Source organism: Siniperca chuatsi, linkage group LG7, assembly GCF_020085105.1.
Source record: "Siniperca chuatsi isolate FFG_IHB_CAS linkage group LG7, ASM2008510v1, whole genome shotgun sequence".
NCBI classification, from domain to species: Eukaryota; Metazoa; Chordata; class Actinopteri; order Centrarchiformes; family Sinipercidae; genus Siniperca; species Siniperca chuatsi.
In genome coordinates, this window is record NC_058048.1 from 8,199,870 (window position 1) to 8,225,474 (window position 25,605).

Genomic DNA, 25,605 nt, shown 5'->3' on the forward strand with positions numbered 1-25,605 from the left:
GCAACAGGGATAAGGGGTTATCCTATGAGCAGCATGGTGATGGTACGCTAAGACTAGAGGAGGGGTGAACAAAGTGAGAAACAGGGTCACAACTTCACAGGAGAAAAGCTTACTTGTGGTGACCAGCAGTGCTACAAGAGACACCCAGGACTCATTCTGTTGGGACAGAGGTTGGATGTAAAGAAGAAAAATTGGACATAAGATGGTCAGATCTGGGGACAAAAGATGAACATACAGTGCATCAGAAAAGTATTCACAGCACTTCACTTTTTCCACATTTTATGTTACAGCCTTATTCCAAAATGGAATAAATTCATTATTTTCCTCAAAATTCTACAAACAATACCCCATAATGATAATTAAATAAGTTTCTTTGAAATCTTTGCAAATTTATTAAAAATAAAAAGCGAAAAAGTCACATGTACATAAGTATTCACAGCCTTTGCCATGACACTCAAAATTGAGCTCAGGTGCATCCTGTTTCCACTGATCATCCTTGAGATGTTTCTACAACTTGATTGGAGTCGACCTGTGGTAAATTCAGTTGATTAGACACGATTTGGAAAGGCACACAACTGTCTATATAAGGTCCCACAGTTAACAGTGCATGTCGGAGCACAAACCAAGCCATGAAGTCCAAGGAATTGTCTGAAGACCTCCGAGACAGGATTGTATCGAGGCACAGATCTGGGGAAGGGTACAGAAACATTTCTGCAGCATTGGAGGTCCCAATGAGCACAGTGGCCTCCATCATCCATAAATGGAAGAAGTTTGGAAACACCAGGACTCTTCCTAGAGCTGGCCACCCGGCCAAACTGAGTGATCGGCGGGAGAAGGGCCTTAGTCAGGGAGGTGACCAAGAACCCGATGGTCACTCTGACAGAGCTCCAGCTCTCTCTTTGGAGAGAGGAGAACCTTCCAGAAGAACAACCATCTCTGCAACACTCCACCTATCAGACCTGTATGGTAGAGGGGCCAGACGGAAGCCACTCCTCAGTAAAAGGCACATGACAGCCCACCTGGAGTTTGCCAAAAGGCACCTGAAGGACTCTCAGACCATGAGAAACAATTCTCTGGTCTGATGAAACAAAGATTTAACTCTTTGGCCTGAATGGCAAGTGTCATGTTTGGAGGACACCAGGCACCGCTCATCACCTGGCCAATACCATCCCTACAGTGAAGCATGGTGGTGGCAGCATCATGCTGTGAGGATGTTTTTCAGCGGCAGGAACTGGGAGACTAGTCAGGATAGAGGGAAGGATGAATGCAGCAATGTACAGAGACATCCTTGATGAGAACCTGCTTCAGAGCGCTCTGGACCTCAGAGTGGGGCGACGGTTCATCTTCCAACAGGACAACGACCCTAAGCACACAGCCAAGATAACAAAGGAGTGGCTACGGGACAACTCTGTGAACGTCCTTGAGTGGCCCAGACTTGAACCCGATTGAACATCTCTGGAGAGATCTGAAAATGACTGTGCACCAACGCTTCCTATCCAACCTGATGGAGCTTGAGAAGTCCTGCAAAGAAGAATGGGAGAAACTGCCCAAAAATAGGTGTGCCAAGCTCGTAGCATCATACTCCAAAAAGACTTGAGGCTGTAATTTGTGCCAAGGTGCTTCAACAAAGTATTGAGCAAAGGTTGTGAATACTTACAGTGGTGTGCAAAAGTGTTTGCCCTGTTCCTGATTTCTTATTTTTTTGCATGTTTGTCACACTTGAATGTTCCAGATCATCAAACAAATTTAAATATTAGTCAAAGATAAGACAAGTAAACACAAAAAGCAGTTTTTAAATGAAGGTTGTTATTATTAATGGAAAACAAAATCCAAACTTACATGGCCCTGTGTGAAAAAGTCATTGCCCCCTAAACCTAATAACTGGTTGGGCCACACTTAGCAGCATCAACTGCAATCAAGCGTTTGCGATAACTTGCAATGAGTCTTTTGCAGTGCTGTGGAGGAATTTTGGCCCACTCATCTTTGCAGAATTGTTGTAATTCAGCCACATTGGAGGGTTTTCGAGCATGAACTGCCTTTTTAAGGTCCTGCCACAGCATCTGAATAGGATTCAGGTCAGAGCTTTGACTAGGCCACTCCAAAGTCTTCATTTTGTTCTTCTTCAGCCATTCAGAGGTGGACTTGCTGGTGTGTTTTGGATCATTGTCCTACTGCAGAACCCAAGTTTGCTTCAGCTTGAGGTCACGAACAGATGGCCGGATATTCTCCTTCAGGAGTTTTTGGTAGACAGCAGAATTCATGGTTCCATTTATCACATCAAGTCTTCCAGGTCCTGAAGCAGCAAAACAGCCCCAGACCATCACACTACCACCACCATATTTTACTGTTGGTATGATGTTCTTTTTCTGAAATGTGGTGTTACTTTTACGCCAGATGTAATGGGGGACACACCTTCCAAAAAGTTCAACTTTTGTCTCGTCAGTCCACAGAGTATTTTCCCAAAAGTCTTGGAGATCATCAAGATGTTTTCTGGCAAAAATGAGACAAGCCTTAATGTTCTTTTTGCTCAGCAGTGGTTTTCGTCTTGGAACTCTGCCATGTAGGCCATTTTTGCCAAGTCTTTCTTATGGTGGAGTCATAAACACTGACCTTAACTGAGGCAAGTTAGGCCTGCAGTTCTTTGGATGTTGTTGTGGGGTCTCTGAATGGCTGAAGAAGAACAAAATGAAGACTTTGGAGTGGCCTAGTGGAGATAAGTTGAGCAAATGAATCCTATTCAGATGCTGTGGCAGGACCATAAAAAGGCAGTTCATGCTCGAAAACCCTCCAATGTGGCTGAATTACAACAATTCTGCAAAGATGAGTGGGCCAAAATTCCTCCACAGTGCTGTAAAAGACTCATCGCAAGTTATCGCAAATGCTTGATTGCAGTTTTTGCTGCTAAGGGTGGCCCAACCAGTTATTAGGTTTAGGGCAATTAGGGTTATTAGGGCAATCACTATTTCACACAGGGCCATGTATGTTTGGATTTTGTTTTCCCTTAATAATAACAACCTTCATTTAAAAACATTTAAACATTTTGTGTTTGCTTGTGTTATCTTTGACTAATATTTAAATTGGTTTGATGATCTGAAACATTTATGTATGACAAACATGCAAAAAAATAAGAAATCAGGAAGGGGGCGAACACTTTTGCACACCACTGTATGTACATGTGATTTATTTATTTTTTTAAATAAATTTGCAAAGATTTCAAACAAACGTTTTTCACGTTGTCATTATGGGGTTTGTTTGTAGAATTTTGAGGAAAATAATGAATTTAATCCACTTTGGAATAAGGCTGTAAAATAACAAAATGTAGAAAAAGTGAAGCCTGTGAATACTTTCCGGATGCACTGTATAAGGGCAGTGGTCACAGATATATAATAGATATTTGGAGAGATTGTGCCATTATATATGGCATATATGTATACTCACAAACGTACATGTAATCAGCACTTTACATGCATTGTAAAATGAAATAGAGGATTAGGGTTTTCCCATGGTATTTGAAACACTACCACCCTAACAGGACAGGAAAAAATGGTTAAAGTGAAATGGCTGATAGATCATGATTACAGGGATGTAAGTCAGGTCTTGAGATGCAGTAAGAGTTTTTTTTAATCTAGATATCTCTTCACTAATCTTAATCTGCTTTTTTGCTGTTTGTAATCAAGTGACGTCCAAAACGTAAACTAGGTGAACCATTCTGAGCATCGTTATTAAACACTGACACAATTTAGACTTACTGTAATCTTGACACACAACATACAATATTTCTTAAGGTGAGTTCAAACTGAGTCTTTCACCTGAGAAAACCGCAATCTGCTTCTTCAGACATCCCATAATTCGCAGTGACACTGCAATGAGATTACGTCCCCCAGGAGGAGTTATAGGTAAGGAGAAGGATAATCATCATGTTTGCAGTGGGTGCTTAATTTTAGGTATGCACTGACGAGTTGGGATTAGCATTACTCTCAAGTGTTAAGAGGGTTAATAAGGGTAGAGCAGAGGTTAACACACAAATGAAATATACCCAGGAAAGGACCCCTGGAAACGGATCAAATGTTTATTGAAATTTCTAAGACTAAGAGTGTGCTGATTCTACAACTGGGAAGAAACTGGGAGTAAACACGTGCAGGGATGATTATAAGACAGAGTACATCATACGTGTTGTAGCTGGTCACACAAGAAACTATATTTATTGAATAGAATATTTTTTATAGTGTCTTAACATAAGTGATTATTAACATCAACAAAAATAGAAAGAAATTGTAGAAAATAATAAAATATAACACTGCACTTCAGCTCTGCTGCCTGGTAAATATTCCACTTAATTCATTTTAAATTAATAATTTAATTAATAGTCAATGTCAATCCATTGCTTTCCATCTTGCTTTATTCCAGAGTTGTAACTAAACCTTGAATGAGAGACTAAATAGTCGTTGTCTTGATTTAAAATTATCACGCCCATATATTATCTGGACTGGTTTGCACAAAGGATGCTGCTGGAAAGCGCAAGTTTCATTTCGTGTGCACAAATAAGAACACATGTTCACGCGTGATGCGGTTAACTTTTCCAAGCTGCAGCCAGAAATACTTTATTGATCCCCGAGGGGAAACTCTTTCGTTACAGCTGCTCACTATCACGTCAGTGCACACAGGAATAGTAGTACTAAGCAAACACAGAAGTTACTCAAGTTTTAAAGAAAAACGGAAAGCTAAAAGTTGGAAAAAGTAAGACGACGAGACGGAGCAATGGCAACAGGCAGCATGCACGTCGGCACATGCGCACTCAGAAGAGTTTATTAAAACCGTTGCCTGTTGGCGTTTATCAAACGTAATAAATCGTTGTATTTCACTTTTGTCAGGCACAACACTTTTAATAAACAAATTTTAGTAGCACTGTCTCCAAAAATGGTTGCAAAATGCGACTAAATGGTTGCAGTCTGGAGCCCTGTTGTTTAGATGTGATGGTTAGTGCTGAGATTGATTTGCTGCATTTGTAATTGCTAGCAAGGTGGTGATTTCTTCTAAAAATTTTAAGCTGTAGTGTACAAAGATTACAAATCCCCACTTGCTGTTGATGAACTGTACATTTGTAATCTGGCAAGACAAGTAAATTTAATTCTGACATGCAGTACATTTTGTTATTTGTTCATCAGCTATCCCTGATGAGACTTTATTAAGTGTTGGCTACTTTTCTCGATCCAACACATTGCCCTCAATTGAAATTACTTCCCTTGATAGCATGTAGATTTAATATTTGGGGTCCATGTCTGTGTTTCTAATAGGAGTGTGAGCAGCTCCAGAAAATGTACGCTGCCCAGCAGGATGAGCGATTCCTGGAGCACACCCAGCAACAGCATATCCTCTACCAGCAAGAGCAACAAATCCTCCACCAGCAAATCCAGGTATTTGAACCTGACAAATAGCTGTCATAAAGATATCATTATAAGCTAAAACTACACTCACCATCTGTGCTGGTTACAGAAAGCATGGGGATGTTTTGTAACAGTTTACTTGACCTTGTAAAGCATAGAGATCATACTTGCATTGCATTGTGAAGGCTTATAGCAACTCTTACATTATGCATAGATTATATTGAACTATGCGGGTATCTACAAAGTGCACATATAAGCTTCAAGTGCTATTGATTTGGTTCACCTGAGGCTTGGATGTCCTGCACTGTGTGGCCTCATTTGTCTCTTCATCGTTATTCCTTTCTTTGGGTCACAAACACTTTATATAAGCACTTATATCATCTCATGCGGTCGGCCTCACATAGTCATAATCACGTTGACAAATCAGTATATTGAAGCTTTGAGTCAAATTTAATTTCTCTTTCCCTGCAGAGCCTGTCTTTAGGCCATGGAGAGAGCCAGCCCAGTCACCTAACCCACCAGCTCCAGAGGTGAACACACACACACACACACGTATTACTCATCAGCTATTGAACGGTGAACAATGAACTTGATATTGTGGTGCAGTGCTATCGACTGAAGTGTTACATCATTGTCGTATCTCTCTCTTCTGCTCTCCTACTCTGTCCTGTCCTCCCTCAGGTTGCATATCCAGCCCTCCAGCCCTCCGCCAACACATCCCAGCAACCACCTCTTCAGACAGCCCAACCAGAGCCCTCCTCCTGGCTCTGCAGCCATAATGCAAGGGCATGGTTAGTAATACCATTGCTAGAGTGCTTAAATGCTTCTTACCTTATAACTGACGTAGATGCAGTGGCTTTTTTAACTTGGGATTTTAAGTAGAAATGGATAGATCAGTCTTCCTCTGAGCATAATCCTTTGACAGATTTTATAAATAGGTGACTGATTATTTCAATTCATTTCAGTTTCATTTTTGACATTGTGTTATGAATAATGTATTAGAAGGCGTAGTTTATGCGGACACAATGAAAATGTGACCAGGGGCAGCAGGTGAGTAAACACGTCGGTCATCAAGAACACAATAATTTGTGATTACTATGTTGAGATAACAACTGATTGTATTTACTCATTGTCACGGTACCATTAATTAGGATGCCAGTCAGGACCAAGCCTAACAATTGGTTGAAGAGTAGAAATAGAAATTTAGTTGGCACCCATCCAAGCCAGCTTAAATAGACCAGCTAAACTATGGAAACTTCGGAAAGAGAAATCTATGCAAGACTTTGGTCTTGCATAGATTTTTCTGTAAACTTTCTGTTTCTGTGTCAGAGGGATTTTTCTGGGTCAAAGGCAACTTATTACAGTAATTTCGGCCAGAGGTTTTGCTCTCATGACTCGTCTCTTCTCCTAGGAGGTCCGTCACCAGTGCAGTACCAGCACGGAACTGCAGCGTTGTATCAGGGCCAGAGTGGCAGCCCACCTCCCACAGGCCTGCCTCGAGTCTCTCTATCAACCAATCAACAAGCAGCATCTGCTCGCCCCACCGTCCCACTGGCACAGGGTGTACCTCAACAGCAGCAGGTGACTGCAAAGAGCCAATGAAATTCTGTCTTTGTCATTGAACTCTCTGCTGATGGTTACATGAATTCCCTCTGACTAAGGATGAAATCTAAATGATCTATTTTGACATTTACATCTTACTCTGAATAAAATTTTAATTGGTGGTGACATCAGTGGCAACAAAGCATTTAAAGGTGATGCTCTGATCTATAATCAATAATAACATTGACTGTTTGTGCAGGTGACCATTCAGGTTCAGGAAGTGGAGCTGGGAGGTGCGGCACAGAGACAGGGCAGCTTTTTGTCCACGCCAGGGGGACACAGAGTCCTCGGAAAGCAGCTGAGCGCGGACAACGCCGAGTCGCACAGGTGACCCCACCCATCCCGTCACCACGTCCCCTGATGGCAGCTGAACCCTCCAACCAATACCATTGGACTGTTTTTGTGTCATCTTCTTCCGTCTTTTAGTTTTATTTTTGTTTGATTACTCTCCATGACCTCGCCACTCACAACAGACACCATCCTGCCATTTGTTATTTTCTTATGTTTATCTTTGTACGTTTTTCACTGTTTTGTGTTTTACATTTCTGCCATGTCATGTTTCTGACTTTCTAGTTTTTTATTTTATTTTGAAACTTCAGACCGTAATACTGGTGCTGAGGCCTGAGATTTTATGTGTGAGAGGGCAGACTTTGAGGACACTATTTGTTACCAGTATTGAAAATTAATGTAAATCCCTCATCAACTTTGCTGAGATGACACCCTCAACAAATTCTCCTCCTCAGTGTATCTGGGTGAGTGGTTGGATGTAAGTGTTTAGAAGTATATGTAGAGTAGGAGATAAGTCATGTGACCCCTGACATTATCACCCCATAAACAGTCCCCTGTAACCAGGACTTCCTTCACTGAGAGAATGTGTAACAACCGTCAAATACACACTTACTCAAAATGTATCCTTTGGACATGTCTTTACTCCTCTCAGTGAATACTTGAACCTGGACTCAACCTGAAGTGTTTGTCAGACTGTCTGTGTGTGGTGATTTAATGAAGGCCCTCTGTAGATTGTTGAATGCTAGGTGATGTATTTGCACTGTGTAAAGAAGATTTGGAGCATGTTGAAGCTAATTTTCCTCTGCATTCCTTTTTTATATCTAGTCGCAGCCTTGGCCGCTTCACATCAGGTTATGACCAGGCTCAGTTCAATCCCCACCTCTTCTCTGGCGATGCGGCCTCCCGGGGAGCCTCTGGAGTGGTCGGCTCCTACAGCCCCTACCTGCAGGGAGCCTCCCTCAAAGTCCCCGGCCTGGATGGTTACCAGAGTGGGGTGGTGGGGACCAGCAGCTACGGCAACCCCTCTACACTACAGCAGGCCCTACTCTCCCCGACTCCTTTGGACTACCGTCCCCCACAACAGCACGTCACTCCCACCCTGCAGGGCCTCCTGTCTCCCCGCCACTCTTTAACAGGCCACAACGATCCCAGGCTGCCCCCCCCAGACCTGGCTGCCCTGCTGAAGAGGCAGAGCCCCCGGCCATGCCCAGCGCCCCCCACACCACCAAGTGCACCCCAAGAGTATGGAGAGATGCTGCTTCTCCGCCAGCTGAGCCAGGGTGACAGCTTGGAGCCACCGGCATCGCAGGGTGCTTCCGGAGGCCAACACTACCACCACCTCCTCCAGATTCGACCCCCGGAGGTCCAGCCACAGCAGCACCCGGCCCAGGCGCCTTGCCCCAGCTTACCGCACTCTGAGAGCATGGAGGAGGATGAGGTGCCGACTGGCTACCACCACCCACACGAGGGCCTGCTGGTCAAGGCAGGAGAAGGTCATGAGCTACTGGGGCCTCCCCGAGGAGGCACCCCGCCCTACAGCTCCCCTACACACAGGCATGGTGGCTACATAAGGAATGCTCCAGCAACTAGAGGTAAGACCTGTTTACGCAGCTGTTATAAAACTGCAGAGATTTAGAGTCCAGTGTCTGTCCTGACCTTCACTTTTGTGTTGCTGGCTTACATTTAAAGATCTCAGACATTAAAGGCATAATGAGTAGGATTTGTTAGTTGCTGTTTGCTAACACACAATTCAAGTTTGCCCCCCCCCCCGAGCGAGAGAGAGCAGCGGTGGTCGAACGAGCTAGAGAGTTAATGAAGAGAGGGGGAAAAAATTCTGATTGTTTCATGCCAGTTATGTTCTAAAGCCCAAATTAACACAGCCACACCTCAGCACAACCCTGCATGAAGGAGCCACATTGATGGATTTTGTGTGAATGCAGCCAAAGCCACGCTTCATCCTGTCTGCTGTCCTCTGCTCTGCGTGTGTGTGGCTCAGCCCCACCCTCAGTCAAACAGACATACAGACCGTTGTGTCGAGTCCTAACCTCACACCCTGCACGCTGCCCAAAGGTTGATGCCCAGAAACGTCCCGAACACAGCAAAATGATAAGAAAATATAGGCAGGGGGCAGCGTCTTTGCAGATACAGACACCGCCACACACTTCTAGTGGGTCATAAGTGATAAATCGGAGGGATTACGTTTGTACGAGTCTTGTTTTTTAGGAAAATCCTACTCATTATACCTTTTTAAGGTTAACATTAGAGTTTATTTTACTTGAAAAATCATTGCACAGTATATTCAGTATACACACACACACACACACCTAATCTTTTCTGTCAGAATCTGAACATGTGGAGTGCAGGCCCCCAGGACAGGCCATGGAGGTGCCTGATCATAATGGTGTGGGCTATTCGCGAGGTCCCCAGGGTGACGCCTATAGGTCCCGTGGACAGCTACAGCGCCACCACACCATCCAGACCTGTGACGATGCCTACGTGAGTGAAGTTTCACTGCTGGTTTCTGCTGATCACACTTTGTTATGAGAAGCTGTAGTTAAGCCTGCAGCATGAAAATTGACTCATCAAACTGGGCTTTTCAAAGTGTGATACCATGCAAAATCGATGGCAGGAACAATCTTATTTGTATGGCATGTACAATATTGGCTAGATGCATATTGGAGAGTATGATGTATCGGCTCATCTTGCTTGCCGGTGCAGTGATGGAGAGAGCCCGTTTAGTAAGATGATAGCTGTACTATATGCATACCCAATCATCCAAACAAAGTTCTGAGTCATCATAGCTGCTGGAAGTTGTTCATTAAGTATCAGTGGGGTTTTTTCTGTGTGTAAAACTGTCACTTTCTGTCCAGGATCAGGCAGACCCCATGTCTGGTGGCATGAGCCTGTTGGCCGGGAAGGCACTAAGCTCCGCTCGCATGTCGGACATTCTCAGTCAGACGTCATTGACAGGAAGCCAGCAGCTGTACCAGCGGGAAGAGTCGGGTCAGTAGGAGACATGCATTCATCTACCTTAAAATACACCTGAAACATTGTGTGGATTTTCTTTGTCCATGTCAGTAAAAGATGTGTGTTCTCATGCAGTGTGTGATGTCGAAGGGGAGCTTCATGCTGCAGCCTGCTACCCCTCCTCCTGCACCAGTGACATGCTCCTCAGCTACAAGCCCCCTGACCTGCAGTACAGCATGGAGCAGGCTGGGGTCTAGCACAGGTACATACACACACACACACACAGAGCAAAGGTTTGGTACTAAGAGATTATCATCACTTTTTTACAGGAATCATTTAAATGCTACAAACACATTTACCAGCTACATTTAATTGCAAATTAAATATTTTTCCATATGTATGTATGGCCTGTGTGTGGCCTCAAACTGCATCATTTATTTAATCCCAAATGAGAAGGATGGCAGCCAAAGCTTGTCTAATAGGTTCCTTTTGGCTTCAAACCACCCTATAAATTACTTTCTGAAACTTATTTTTATAGTTTATATAATAACCACGTAGTATGTGCTTTTGACCTTGCTTTTATGGTTTACTTAACATTTATTACCTGGCTTTCTCTGCATTTGTCCATTTTATCTGTTCATGTTCACTCCTTTGCGGATGTCTACCTCCACAAAGGAGGTTATTTTTTCGGTGCCGTTTGTCAGCAGGATTACGGAAAAACTACTGGCCCAATTTTTCATGAAACTTGGAGGAAAGGTGTAGCATAGGCAAAGGAAGAACCCATTCAGTTTTGGAGCAGATCTGAACCACAGGGCAGATTGACAAATTATTTTTCACTTTGTCTATGGCAAAATGAACTGAATTTATTGCACATGCACAAACCCGTCTTAATTAATAACTAAGAAGTCTTAGGGGGCATAAAACATTTATGTAGGTCATTGTAATTATTGTTAAATGGGTACTACGAACTTACGAGAGACAGACCTGGTCAAAATTAGGAACGGTCAAAATTGAGGCAGCAGAGGCCCATATGTCCTAAGTTTTAGACTCTATGGGTCATTTCCCATAATGCAACTCAACTGCATCTTTCATTAGACACTCCCTGCCTAGTTTATTCCCATGTCTTTCAAACTCCATACCCCCAGTTTGTAATACAGACTTTCTGATAAAACATGTAGTCTTCAAGCCCAAGCCCAGATAACCCTGACAACATGATCAGGAATTACAAATATTCATTGTTTCTTTTTTCCCTCTGTCTCCTTTTAGGAGGGGGTGTATCCTGTGTACACCGGTCCATATCAGCCATCCTGAGTTGTGTTGACTTGAGTTGAGCAGCATCACGCCAAACCACCATTGTCTGCCCATGCGGGGGAGCTCTACTTCCATCTGTCTGTCTCCATCTGTCCCTGGGAGGGCAGTCTGCGTGAGAGAGTGGGAGTGTGGGTGGGTGTAGACATTAGAGGGGTGGGGGTCACAGGTCAAAGTGCCAGCATTTTCTGCACAGACTTCACCTCCCATCATGGGTAGATTGGGGATCCACTCTTCCCTCTTTTGACTCCACCTCCTCACCCTACAACCCCCCCACCTGCTGCCCTGACCTAATCCTCCCCTTTCACCCTTCGTCTTCTATTAACTGTTGGCATACTTCATTATGTGCCTCATTGGCCAACGCATCGATACAGTCTTGCAGGAACATAGAGTCTAATAACACAAATAAACATACACACTGCTGCCACAAACCCAAAGTATTCACATTAGGTGTGTGTGTGTATGTGTGTGTTCATGACTGAGAAGGAGAGGTGAGCGGAGGGGAAAGGTGTCTATGAGGTTCAGTCTGCTCCTCCGCCTCTTCCCCCCTCCTGCTGTCCTGCAGCAGATCATTCCGGAGTGGGCTGAAATCTCAGCAGTGGCGGCCCCTTTTCGGCCGGGTGGCGAGTGTTTTGGGTCAGGCTCCAACTGGACAACAAAACCGCTCTCTCCAAAGATAGAGCTCAGTGACATCGCACAGGACAAACCAGCTCTCTCATTGTCTTTGTTTTTTTTTGTTTTTTTCTTGTTCTAGCATTCATTTAATTTTTTAATTTTCTTTAAAAATTCATTTTTATGGCTAATGTCCATGTAGGCATTATGGTCAATATTGTTACTCTTATTGTTATTACTGTTTTCTGTAAAAGAGGTTTTATTATAATGAATATTATTATTATTATTATTATTATTATTAAAGGAAAAACAGTTGTGTTGCAAGGAAGACAACATTGTTCTTTGATTACTTAAGTAATTCTGCACTTTCGGTTCAAGCTATCCTCTCTGTCTGTTTCTACCCCTCCTCGCAGTTCCTTGCTCTGTCATGCTTTTCAGATCCACCCTCCCCACCTCCTCCAGCCCTAACTTGCCTCACCTTGTGTTACCCCTTTTCTCCATCCTCCTTCCTGCTTTCCCTTGTCAGTGACAGTGTATTACATTGTGGGTAGTTTTACCAGACATTAGCTCCTTTCCTTGTACAGTGATGCCATGTATAGAACGCTATTGCAATTTCTGTATCAGATCTTTTCTTTTTTGTTTCTAGATGTTGGGGAGGCTTTTTTTTTATATCGGTATTGTTCATCATTTGTATTTTTGGATATCTTCAAAATATTTTTTTTGTTTGTTTGTTTGTTTTTTGTTTTATGAATCTTGAGATTTCTAGCCAAAAGAGGACAGAGAGAAGAGAGACAGTGCTCTTTCTCTGTCGTTAAAAAAAGATTGTTCTTATTTGTTTTAATATTATTATATCGAGAGACTTGAATAAGAGGAGAGTAATTATTTTGTGTTGCTTTTTAAAGTATCATTTCAATCGATGTTGTTGTGACTGTCATTCTTGTTGATGTTGGGTTTGTTTTCTGTTAATGGGGTAGTTGTGGCAGGCTATACAGGGTCAGGCTTTGGGCTTTGTCTGGGTTGGTTCGGGTGCTACAGAGACTTGACACTCTTTAAAAAAAAAAAAAAAAATAAGACAAAAAAATGAGGGAATAACTTGTAAAATAGCTGACATATCATCCTAAACATCACAAGTGTGGAGACGGACAAATCCCTTCGCTTTCTCGCTCTTGCTGCCCTACCTATCTGCTGTGATCCTTCCATCTTTTATAACATTGGCTTCTGAACAGATGACGCCTTACGGACATCGCCCCCTCCTCTCAAACTAACCCTGTTACTATGGCAACCAAGGAGGAAACTACTACTACTCGACCCCCTCTCCCCTCTTTCGGCTTTTCTTTAACGCATCTCGTTTCAACGTGATTTTTGCCGCCCCCAAAAAAAAAAAAAAAAAAACGCCTGGAAGGGAAGATCAACAACATGATGGCTGCGTTTTATGAACAGTTAATGGATCTTGTTGCAGTTGGATACACCTGGAAATACCTCCAAATCATAAAAGGGAAACTTTTCAGGAGGTGACCATAGGAATTAATTGTTTGAGCTGGACTTCCACAGCAGAGGAATACAAGGTTGTGGTCAGAGTGGGGCAGGGTGTGCCCGTCTTAAACATGTCTGCCCAGGTCTGTGCCCTAAGCTGAGCCCAGCTCAAGCACAGCCCGATGGAGGCTACAGCACACTGGGGACCACAGCAGAAGATTGAATCCCCCCCTTTTTCTCCCCTTTTTTTTTTTTTTTAATTTCATTTTATTGTTTGACCTCTATTTATCCTCCCATATACAATACCCTTGGATATTGAGTCTATATTGGGCCAGCAAGAGACTGTGGTGCAAAGAATAAACTCCACTTATGTGTTTATACTGGCCAGATTCACAATAGCTGGCTGCTTGGTTGACTTTTTGTATGCTATATACATCTGAGAGCTGTAGATGGTGTCATGCAGCCCCTGTGCTTTCCATTTGCTCCCATGGAACTTCCTGTTTACCAACATTCACTCTTCTTCAGAGCAGATGGGATTAGCTTTAGCGGTAGATCCGCATCTCTAAAACAAGAGTGCATACAGGAGTAAACAGCGAAGTGGGATGGATTCATGAAATTAGTATTATGTGATTTCTGTTTCGTCCCAAACTGAGTCAATGTCTCATGGGGCACAAGAAGCTTTGTTTTCGTTCCATCTCTGGATTCCCTCCAGCTCTCATTCATTCCTCTTTCAAATCTGTCCTCCTCTTTTCTCTCCTTGTTTACACCAAACCAAAACTAAGATCTGGAAGAGAAAGAATACTTGTCGGGTGGAATGGAAGACATTGCATGTCTGTTGTCCCATGGCAGGAAAGAAACTCTAAAATTAAGACCAGAGGCTCCACCTTGTCTAATATCGTGACAAGTACCAGAACTGTTGTTTCAGATCTGGAAAGCAGAGGCACACAGGAAAAGACAGTTTGAGTGAATGAAAAGCACTGAAGATGATTCAGAGGTAACGGGAAGGAGAGAGCTGCTTCACACGCATCTTCTGCCTGATCAGACTGACCCTTCTCCCCCTTTCTTTCTGTCTTAACTCTTCCTTTTCTCCCCTTTTTGTGTTTTCTCTCTATCCCAGCCTCCCTGCTCAGCGAGCCAGCTCTCTGCTCTACTTATGTTTCTTAGGTTCATTTTGTTTTTTATTGGTTCATTTTGTCTTTTTTTTTTTGTTGTTTTTATGTTCATTTCTGTTGAGTACAAAAATACTAAAGTGCAACAACAATGATTAAAAAGAATATCAACCAAACTGAGATGAATAAATATATATAAATAAATAAATAATTTAAAAAGGTCATGACTTGTGTGTCTTTGTGTTACTTGCTACATGCTTGTTTGGGTCCATGACAGAGTCAGAGACAAAAGTTACTTGACTAAATTTTAGCAGTGTTGCAATGTTACTGGAAGGCCATAAAGGAACATGCCAGTGTTTTTGCATGTTTTAACATACAAGTAATGTTTTGTTTTCTTCTTCTCATTTTCAATGTTACCATTTTCATCTGCTTTTCCCACTTTCCAGGCAGCTTTTGATTTAGTTCATGTCAGACTGAACAGCTGGGAAGCTGGAACTAGGAAATGCTTGACATTTTTGCTTGAAAAATGACTGATGTTTAATCACTAAACAAAACAATTCCCGATTTATTTCTGTCCATTAACTAATTGATTAATCGACTAATCACTCCATCTCTAATGATAGTGCAGATGTAGGTGCACACTGATTTGCAATAATTACCACTCAGTAGAGTAGGAGTTTAGAGATTCCTCATCTCCTTTTTTTTTTAACATCTCTATTTTATTCTTTTATCAGTAGACACTTGTGTTGTTTTTGATTGTTAAAATCACATTTTAATTTAACAGTACTAACATGATTACTTATATTACTTTATTTCATGTATCTATTTCATTGTCTATTTTGTACTATTAACTAATGTTGTTACATTATTTTTGTTAATTTCATTCCTTTCATTCGTTGTCTATCATAATTGTAATTGTGCTTTGGCAACACATGTCAAATGTCATGCCAATAAAGCCTATTGAATTGAATTGAAGTTCAGTTTTGCACAGGTAACAAAACACAAGAACACAAATACATTATGGGGGGGGTTTGAAGGATTGTGATTTTTGAGGCTGATATTGATATTTTAGAGTTTAAATAAAACGATAACGATATATTGGCTGATAGTAGTTTCTATTTATATACAATCACGTCATATAAGCGATCTTGGAACAGAACGCTGAGATTTCTTTATTTAAAGAATTGTGACCAAGATACACACTGAGTGGGACATTTTACAGTAAAAAAAATCTACTTGTCAGTGCTTTCTAGTGGACAAACTATGTAATGGTGACACTGCGTCTGAATTACGACAGACCTACTTTGGGATTTCTGTACTGCAGTTCCATGTTACTTGTTGTGTACACTGATGCCGATATATCTGTAATAAGCTGATATCTGCCTGGCTGATTTCTGGCTCTAGTTGCAATGTGATGGTTTTATTCCACAGCTTTGCATAGAGTTCTTCTTAATCTGATGGAGAACTGACAGAAAGTAGCTCTAAAGTAGTTCTTTGAAGATGCAAATGATTGTCACATGTCCCATCACTGCATCTTGTTTTTGTTTGTTTTTTTATCCTACAGAAATAAATGGAAACAGTGGCTCCTAGTGGAAAAATGTCAAAATGTAAAATAGTCCTTTAAACGGGTGAATGTACATCAAATCTGTTACTTCTGTGTGTGATTATGTTTGCGGTAACTCTTCAGTGTGTGTGCATTCTTTGTAGCAAATATTTGGAGTTTCATACATTGTGCCACTGAAAGGTGTATGGCTTCCTTTGCTAAATGTAGCAGGAGTTACCTGTTTGTGTCTAACACCAACCCGTCCTGTCAGCGGTATGTTATCTGTATCTCTTCACATTTAGCTATGCAATACTGGGATTAAAGTGTCTTAAATATGCAGCTGGTTTCATCACCTAGACGTGTCCTAACCCGTTGACCTTGTTCCACACATAACTGAAGTCAACAGGATATACAGTATTTGCTGGATGCATAGCTTTTTGGCCTTCCCATCGAAACCTGTTTTCCAGGCAGAGAGGACAGAGTTTCTTCAGGAGAATAACAAAACCAATCATTTTTCTTACGAGGGAATGGCATAAAAATTAAAATGACAGTATTTCCTGAAGAGTATTTTAAGCTTGTATTTTGGCATTAGCGCAATATACCTATTCTATGAGTTTTCTTTTGTCTGCCTTTTGGCTGCAGTGCTCTGCATGCTGCTGCTCAGGTCTGTACAGCTGCACTGCAGAGGCTTTTCAGTCTGAAGTAACTGAGCTCAGACAGTGTGAGCCATGTAGACTGTGTGCCTTTGTATATCAGGGGTTACTTTAACATGCCTGAACATGCCTGATGATGGACAGGAATGATGGAGGACAGAAAGAGATCTGTGTTTCCCAGTTTACTCTCCTCTATCCACCACAACTCCGTGTTCAGTCACCTAGTAGATCGTTAGATTGACGTTTTGCACAGAGCTCCTTCTATTGTGTTCTAGCTTGTATATCCTCCTCTCCTCTCCTCTCCTCTCCCACATCAGCTCTTTTTCTTCCCTCACGACTCTGTGCCCACTCTCCTCTCCCTTCTCCTCCTCTCTCTGCATCCTCTGCTCCTCTCCCTTTCTCCCTGCCTTCATTCTCTCCTCTCTCCCTGTTTCTCTCCATCTCCACAGCTGCCTGCTCCTTCCCTTTCTCCCTCCCTCGTCCCCTGCTCCCTTCTCACTCTCCTCGTCCTCGGAGTGGCGGCAGCGTGACTGCCTGCGTCAGCCAGCCCTGCAAGCCCCTGCCAGCTAGTGAACGCTGCTACTGGAGCTGCTGTACCCTGCAGAGAGCCCTGTGTGTGTGTGTGTGTGTGTGTGTGTGTGTGTGTGTATGAGTGTACGCAGATGGGAAAGCAACTGAGTCAGGGAGGGCTGCCTCTCATCTCCTCGCTGTTATCACCATCCTTCACTCTCCCTCCTCTCCTCCTCTGCTGCCATGGAGCTCCAGCAGGCTGAATCACAACAGCGTCTGCAGAAAGGGCTGAGGTAATACTGTGTGTGTCGTAGAGGGCTTTCTGTCTATATTTAAGTGCACACGTGTGCATTGAAATGCCTGCATGCAGCCTTACAAAGTGCAGTATATACAGCATATGTGTGGTCCTACAGTGTAATGTGTAGCCCCTTGCTGCCTATCATATTGCTCTGAATGTCAGTGCAGTCCCAGCATCCTAAACCTGAGGGCAAAGAGCTGCAACACCTTCTATCTATGTGTGCATGTGTTACAAAGAATTTTCTTGGTCGTCTCCATATGTGTACGATTATGAGTCTTTCCTTGATGACTCAGTTCCTTCTTTCTTCCGAGGTGCTCACACAGATCATGTGACCCAGATTGCAAGCAAGCACAATACATTACAGATTCCCCGCACTTACTGTATGTGTGCACAATCACTTGTCAGGAGCAGGCCTGTTAATGTTTTCTATTGTAGTGATGGGGTAAGTCTGCAAATCAACGCTGGACAGGCAGTGAATTATTGAAAAGTGAGAGGCATGTCACCGGCTGTATGTGAAAAGTCTTGCATGCTTTTATCTTTATAGCATTGCATTGAAAGTTTCATTTCAGAAGCTCTGTCTGCTTCTTTAGGCTTACATCTCAATCTCACCAACCGGAATCTGTGTCTTTAAAGGGTGAATTCATCAGAATCACAAACCAAACATCCTCATGTTCCCCAAGTGTTACTGAGCCATGTAGTTTGGGTTTTATGTTCCTTTGTTTTGAGATATCCGTCTCTGAGATTTCTGCTGGTGGTTCCTCGGTATAATCCATAGAACCTCATACACATGTAATTTGTTCTCCAAGCAGATAGATGTGTATGCGTGTGTGGTGCTCCGTTGGGCCAGTATGGAGCGTGTGTGTCTGAGAAGGTGGGCATTGGGCTCTGCTGTCGTGTTCCTTCACACACTGGCCTTATCCTGGACAGGTAAGGCACACAGCAACTGTAACCTAGTATACACGACCTGTACCTTTTGCATAATTGGAATTCAACCAAAATTGACCTTTAGGTTATTGCACTGCACCTATTTTCATGCCGATGGTATTAATAATAAGTAATAAATAAACATAGCTGTTGTCTTATCCAATTTCAAGCAACCTTGGTCCTTAATCTTGAAAATGAATTGAAATAAGATTTAATTTCTGGTAAAATGTCTCCTTTTGGAGAATAACAAGCTAAATGTTAATTATTGTGGAATTTCCTTTAAAATACATGTAACGTTAGCTGTAAGGAGAGTCTTAGCTGATAAGATTTTGGATGGAAGCAGGTTTATTTACTCTAAATATCTTTAGAAGATAAACTCCACAAAATCACTTTTAAAGACCCTAATCAAAAACTGCAACTAACCAGCAACTTGGTCAACATTGGAATTAGTTAAACATTTTGGGAAAATTCACTTTCTTGCCAAGAGTTAGATGAGAAGATGGATACCACTCTCATCGTTGTCTGTTATAAAGCTAGAGTCAGGAGATGGTTAGCTTAGCTTAGCACATAGACTGGAAACAGGGGGAAACAGCTAGCCTGGCTCTATCTAAAGGTAACAAAATATACCTACCAGCTATCTCTAAAGCTCACTAATTAACACATTATAGCTTGTTTGTTTAAACCATACAAAAAAGTGTACATACGAAAAGTTGTGGTTTTACATGGGCTGGAAACAACTGTCCTGGAGTCTCCCCCAGCTGCTGAGAAATATCCCAGCACGTAACCCCGTAAAACCACAAGTTGCTGTTTTTACCCTCTGGTTTTTATATGGATTAAACAAATGAGATATAACGTGTTAGTTAGTAAGCTTTGGCGGTGCTCGTATGAGGATTTTGTTTGTAAAGACAGAGCCATGCTCCCAGTCTTTGGGCTAAGCTAAGCTAGCTGGCTGTAGCTTCATATGTAACAGACAGATATGAGAGTGACATCAATCTTTTCAGCTAACTCTGCAAGAAAAGGAATAAGCATATTTCCCAAAATGTCATACTATTCCTTTAACTTGTAATATTTGTGTAGAGTGACATTTTAAAGTCTAGATAAAAGTTGAAATCTTTTAAGTTGTCATGTTTTGCCCACACAGTCCTATTACATCACCACTAATCCTGTACTCACAGGTGCAATTGAACCCGCCCCCAAAATTGACGGACGGCACCAGGCAGCTGTGACACTGCAGGAGAACATGACACACCGGTTCAACTGCCAATCAGGCGGCTGGGATCCCCGGGCACCTCCCTTGCTAACCTGGTACCTGAATGGGGAGCAGCAGAGAGAGCCATCACCCAACCGTGGGCGCCTGGTGATGAAGTCACAGGAAGCTTCCGAGGTCATGAGACCGGGGACCAATCACAGCACCTTCTCTCTGCGGGCGAGGAAGTGGGACAGGGAGCTGGTGTGTGTCGCATCGAACCCCAGGACAGGAGAGAGCTACAATGCCACGGTCACACTCAATGTCCAGTGTGAGTCTGTGTAAAATATTTCAGGATTGTAAGTGGACCCAGTTATTTTCTGTTGATACAGTAAATAAAGTGCTAAGTCGTTCCTCTTCTCTGTCTCCCAGTTCAGCCAGAGATCCTCAGGGTGAACGCCCACTACAGTGAAACCTCAGACCCCGGCCTCTCCCTGGTCCTCTTTGCCTTGGTACGGTCCAACCCGCCTGCCACCATCACCTTTGTGGACCAGTCCGGCCAGCTGGTGGCCAACACCTCAGACTTCCTCATCCTAGACTCGCGTAGCTACCCCTGGCTGACCAATCACACGCTGAGGGTCATGCTCAGTAGCCTATCAGGGAACGTCTCGCTGAACGCCAGCAACAGTGTGGGAACGGTGCAGAGCAACCTCACACTGGCAGGTCAGTGATGGTAAAAGGCAAAGGGAAGCCGATAAGGTCTCTCTTATGCTAAGCTAACCGTGTTCTAGCAGCAGTTTCATATTTACCATACAAACACGAGAGTGGTATCGATCTTCTCATCAAAATCTTGGTAAGAAAGCAAATGAGCGTAGCTCCCAAAATGTCGAGCTATTCCTTTAAATCTCTCCTTCTCTCTCCAGAGTTCCTGCAGTCTCGTGTGGAGGTGCCCATGCTGGGAATAGTGACTGGGGGAGCCATGGCCTTCATGGCCCTCCTCATCCTCAGTCTGATAGTTCTCTGCCTCATGCAAAAAAACAAGAGCAAGTCCTTTGGTGAGACTAGAGTGTGTTTGTGTGTGTAGGGAGCAAGTCAGCTGGAAAATTTGCCCGTAGCTTGCATTGTTGTATATAACACTTATTCAGCAGGATAATACATCTCCTTGTATTATGTTACAGATGAACCAGTGGAGATTCTGATGACCAAGAAAAGGTAAATGAAGTAATCAGACTTCTTTCAGCGGATATTTATATGAACCACCTTAATAGAATCAGAATGGAGAGCAAGTAAAGCAGGCCAACAAGACTAGTGGATATCCAATCACTGGATAAACATTTTTTGTAGATATGTTATGGTAGACAGTATCTCTTTTTGACCCCCAAGTGGTGATACTTTACCCCTGAGGTGAGTTTCCATTGTAGGACAACTGTTTCTTGATGCCAGATAATATGTGGCTTGACATATTTTGCCTTAAAGAAAAAGGTGAAATAAGTGGAGGTCTGATCCTTTCGGGTAGTCTTAAGACTGACTAATGGAAGAAATACTTTCTCACCATTTCTCATTCTCTATAAGTGTCAGATTTATCAAATATATCAGGACAACTTTAAATAAACTGTCCTTGGAGGCTCATTCAAAGGAATAAATGAGCATTTTGGGATATCCATTTATTTGCTGTCTTGCTGTGAGTTTGTGAAATGATCGATACCACTCATGTCCGTACAGTAAATATGAAGCTACCGCCAGTGGCCGGTTAGCTTAGCTTAGCATAAAGACTAGAAACAGGGGGAAACAGCTAACCTGGCTCTGTCCAAAGGTAACACCTACCAGCAACCTCCTGTCAGTCATGTCGTCACAATGCGGTTACCAGACAACCAGCGGAGAGTGACTGCCCCAGGCCAAGAAATAATCAAGCACATAAAACCACAAGGTGCTGTTGTGACGCACCGATTAAACAAACGATAAATGTTAACAAATGTTAAATATAGTGTTAAGTAGTGAGCTTTAGAGGTGGTGGTACGTGGATTTTGTTACCGTTTGTTACCGTTGGACAGAGCCAGGCTTGCTGTTTCCAGTCTTTGAGCTAAATTAAGCTAACGAGCTGCTGGCAGTTAGCTTCTTATTAACAGTCAGCAAGAAAGAGAATAAGCACATTTTCAACAAATGTTGAACTATTCTTTAAAAGTGTCACATATTCAACAATGGCGATTCAGCACCTCACACACATTTCGAACACTGGATATAGGTAGAAGGTGTCCTGCAGATTATACTGTAGATGCTAATATGCTAACAAGGTCTAAGCATTAGAACACTACATTACACTTAATCACATCCACCTGTCACTTGTAGATAATGAAAACGTCTTTGATGCTGACTGCAATCAATTTAGGGTTGTATATCAAGTAAGGATTTTTAACAAATGGACATCCCTTGCATCTCCTTTTATAATTCCTACAACCACCCTTCTTTAATTGACATCACAATCACAGTCCATCCTGCAGACTAATAAAACGTCTAATCCAAGTTGGCTATCTCTCCTCCATATTTCCTGCACAGTGAATCTGCCAGTCTGAAGGCAGAGAAAGCTGATAAGACCCACATCCCCAGAGAGAACATGTCTCTGCCTTCCAACATGCAGCTCAACGACCTCAGCACTTTGAGAAAAGGTAAGAATGTAAACACCCTCACCTCATACACAGATGGGTGGAGCTGTGGGGAGGGGGGGCAGACATTGGCCTGGTGCACTACATACTGAGATAAAAATTTTGTATCTGCATATGTAGTATATACAATATAGAGACATGGACTGTATATAACAGTGACAATTTAGAAATATGAAACTACTCTAAGCTTTCATGCCATAAATACAATTTGTGAACTTGTGAACTCATGAGACACTATACTATGATTTCTGAATTGCTGAGTTGAATTAATGCGTCACAAGATGGCAAAAGTCTGAAAGGTTAGCTCAGTTAAAACATAAGTCAGTCAATAAACACCACTCAATAGAAATATTTTATTTGTTTTCACAATCAATGCTCAGCGCTAAAGGTTGGCAAAATGGAGCCTCTTACAACAGGGTGTCTTGCATCCTGAAATCTTTAGTGGATGACAACACAAAAGTTTCCGACCAACTTCTGCTTTGGTGTAAAATGCGATCAATTGTGGCCCAAGTTCTTGTTACGAGCAAACAAGTTATTCAATCCATAACTGATTGGGAAAAAAACACAACTTGTTGTTTTTACACTTCAGTGTTTGTACGGATTAAGAAAACAATATATAAAGTGTGAATTATTGAGCTTTAGAGGTGATGGTCGGTGGATTTTGTTACCTTTATAGAGCCAGGCTAGCTGTTTCCCCATTTCCAGTCTTTGTGCTAAGCTAAGCTAACCGACTCCTGGCTGTAGCTTCATATTTAGTAAAGACATGAGTGTGGCATCAATCTTCTCATCCAACTTGCAGCAAGAAAATATAAGTGCATTCCCGAAAACTATCCCTTCAAACTCATCCATACATCTCTTTTGAATTCTGCTGTGTATTCCATCCTTCATGAATCACTTCTCGTAGCCCGAGAGGCTGCCCAGCAGAATAGTGTGGGAGAGAAGAAGAAAGAGGAAGAGGAGGAGGAAGATCTGTCGTTAGCCTACGCTGCCAGAGGTCAGGGAAATACACTCTACTGTTGCATTTTTCATTATTTATACTTTATATTCAGTGTGGAGGAACAGCAGTGTGTGTATTATTTTTTCATGCTGTGTTCTGTCTGAATGCTTTCCCCCGATGTTTCCCAGGTTTTGCCAGATATCCGATGGTGGGCTACATCTATAAGGTGAACAGCACAAGCAGTGAGGAGATCTGGCTCTGACTGAAGTTACACACAAACACACACATACTGTACATGCATGCAAAACTATTTCCAACAGTGCACTTGTCCAAGAGGAAACCCAGTACAACTGCCAGTCAGTCATTCAGCCAGTCATCAGTCACCTTCAAGCTGGACCAGGATGACCAGGAACCAGAAACTGTCTTGTTGTGAAGATCTTATCTGTTTCTGGGCCGCATACAGTACCAACACACTCTCTGACAAGTTCATCCGTGAACTTGAATTTCTTGTTCACAAAACAAAACTGTCGATGTTTTTGTCTTTCTGAATCTCAATAATGCAAAAGTATGAACTCTACATAAAAATGCTCATATTCTGTATGTTTTGACATGATTTCCTCTCATAACCACATACTCTTAATGTCCTCCTCCCTGTTGCATTATTGGAATGCATTAATTGTTCTATGCTAACACCAGAATGTCCAAGATAATGTACTGTATGTGAAATTTTACATTTTGACCAATAATATCCAAATAAGATGGTACATAATTATAGTATTTGTATATGGACATGTAACATGTCATATACTGTATATTTGTATGCATATGTATATGTGTATAAAAAAGGACGTCTAATAAAGATAATATTGAAATTGTATGAAGCAATTGCTGGACTTGCTGTGGTTTTATTGATGCTCACCAGGGGGCGCTCTATGGTGCTTTATAAGCTGGAAAACATGGTCTGTTATATCTGTTATTCATGCAGGTGATGTGTGTTTTTGACATGGTACTAGTGATGAGTGTGTGTTGTGTGAAGGTGAAAGCATTGTAGCATTTGGTGAAGAAAGAAATTTGATACTCTGCTTTTTTTTTTTTTTTTTTTTACAATAGCAGGTGCAAGAGACAAATGATGCATGTCTATGTTTGACTTTGTGAGTGAGTGTGTGCCAGGTGTAAGCTCTAGGTCACAGGTTGTGGCTTTTCTTCAGACAGGAAGCAGAGTTGTGTTGTGGGAGCATCTCTTTGCTCTCTCTCTCTCACTCTCTCTCTGCTGCTGCTTCTTCTGCGCTGAACAGGGAGTGTAGTCTGTCACACACAGCGGGACAAACGTTTACAACACACAGGGAATTGAAATATTAATCTGAACACACACGGTTGTGTTCATGTCTTTGTTTTACCAGATGGAGCTGCTCTGTACATCTCCCAAAGCAACTATACAGCAAGTCGCAGTCATTTCAGCTAATATATGGCTGGCAGTGACTTTATTTCCAAAGTCAATATGAAGATTTTCCTTCACAGATTGTTGCTCATGTCTTTTGGAAAATGTGTGCTTTGTGAGAATGAACAATGACGTGGGTAAAACAGTGAAATTAATCACAAGTTTCAACAATAGTGATACATTTGAACTCCCCAAACATGTAAAACACTAATATAAAGTCATGGTCAGTGGTTGAGAAGGAATAAACAATTTACTGATGGACTAAATATTACATACCAGTTTAATTCAAATCCACTGACAAGTAAGTATTATAGCAAAATGCATGTAAAAACGTAAAAGTACTCATTGCAGAAAAATGTTTCCTGTCCTATACAGTATATTAGATTATTGATGCTGGTGCAATAATGTGTAAGAAGCACTTTACTGTTGCAGTTAGTCAAGGTCTAATTTGAACTATTTTAAATAGTGTTTGAGTAGTTTAATTTATAACAATGCATCATATGATATAACCTCATAATGTGTTTTGTATGTAAAATCTTAATTTGTTCAGTGACTAGTAACTGTAGCTTTCAAATAAACGTAGTGGAGTAAAAAGTACAACACTTCCCACTGAATTCCAGTGGAGTGGAAGAATAAAGCGGCATGAAATTACAAGTACTTGAGTAAATGCACTTAGTTATATTCCACCAGTGCAAGGGCATAGGTATGGTCTC

General features: G+C 42.1%; 2 protein-coding genes across 6 annotated transcripts in view; both read left to right on the plus strand.

The window, feature by feature from the left end:
* The window catches only part of sik3 (SIK family kinase 3), a 39,898-nt gene extending 24,933 nt beyond the window's left edge, over nt 1-14,965 (plus strand). For all 3 annotated transcript variants that reach the window (XM_044201365.1, XM_044201367.1, XM_044201366.1), the window contains 10 exons: nt 5,295-5,414; nt 5,856-5,914; nt 6,066-6,175; nt 6,796-6,965; nt 7,186-7,313; nt 8,100-8,866; nt 9,616-9,770; nt 10,145-10,277; nt 10,377-10,503; nt 11,508-14,965. In XM_044201365.1, coding sequence (XP_044057300.1) covers nt 5,295-5,414; nt 5,856-5,914; nt 6,066-6,175; nt 6,796-6,965; nt 7,186-7,313; nt 8,100-8,866; nt 9,616-9,770; nt 10,145-10,277; nt 10,377-10,498 — 1,764 coding nt within the window. In that variant the 3' untranslated portion in view covers nt 10,499-10,503; nt 11,508-14,965. The remainder of the gene's footprint in view (nt 1-5,294; nt 5,415-5,855; nt 5,915-6,065; nt 6,176-6,795; nt 6,966-7,185; nt 7,314-8,099; nt 8,867-9,615; nt 9,771-10,144; nt 10,278-10,376; nt 10,504-11,507) is intronic.
* A 2,087-nt stretch (nt 14,966-17,052) lies between these two features.
* On the plus strand, nt 17,053-24,339 carry LOC122878531 (transmembrane protein 25). Of its 3 annotated transcripts, none has more exons than XM_044201374.1 (9): nt 17,053-17,742; nt 18,557-18,674; nt 19,847-20,188; nt 20,290-20,580; nt 20,781-20,912; nt 21,036-21,069; nt 22,411-22,520; nt 23,422-23,511; nt 23,643-24,339. In XM_044201374.1, exons 2-9 carry the CDS (start codon nt 18,596-18,598, stop codon nt 23,714-23,716), a joined length of 1,152 nt encoding a protein of 383 aa, XP_044057309.1. In that variant the 5' UTR covers nt 17,053-17,742; nt 18,557-18,595; the 3' UTR covers nt 23,717-24,339. The 3 variants fall into 3 exon arrangements, with proteins under 3 accessions (XP_044057309.1, XP_044057308.1, XP_044057310.1); XM_044201373.1 differs by having other exon boundaries at nt 17,054-17,742; nt 18,554-18,674; XM_044201375.1 differs by lacking the exon at nt 18,557-18,674 and having other exon boundaries at nt 17,055-17,742.
* The last annotated feature ends 1,266 nt before the right edge of the window (nt 24,340-25,605 follow it).

Excerpts from the sequence above, each read along its gene's own strand:
- LOC122878531 (XM_044201374.1), top strand. The coding sequence starts at position 18,596 with ATGGAGCGTGTGTGTCTGAGAAGGTGGGCATTGGGCTCTGCTGTCGTG. Across the intron at positions 22,521-23,421 it reads CCTCAGCACTTTGAGAAAAG|CCCGAGAGGCTGCCCAGCAG; the intron begins GTAAGAATGTAA and ends CACTTCTCGTAG. Across the intron at positions 23,512-23,642 it reads GTTAGCCTACGCTGCCAGAG|GTTTTGCCAGATATCCGATG; the intron begins GTCAGGGAAATA and ends GATGTTTCCCAG.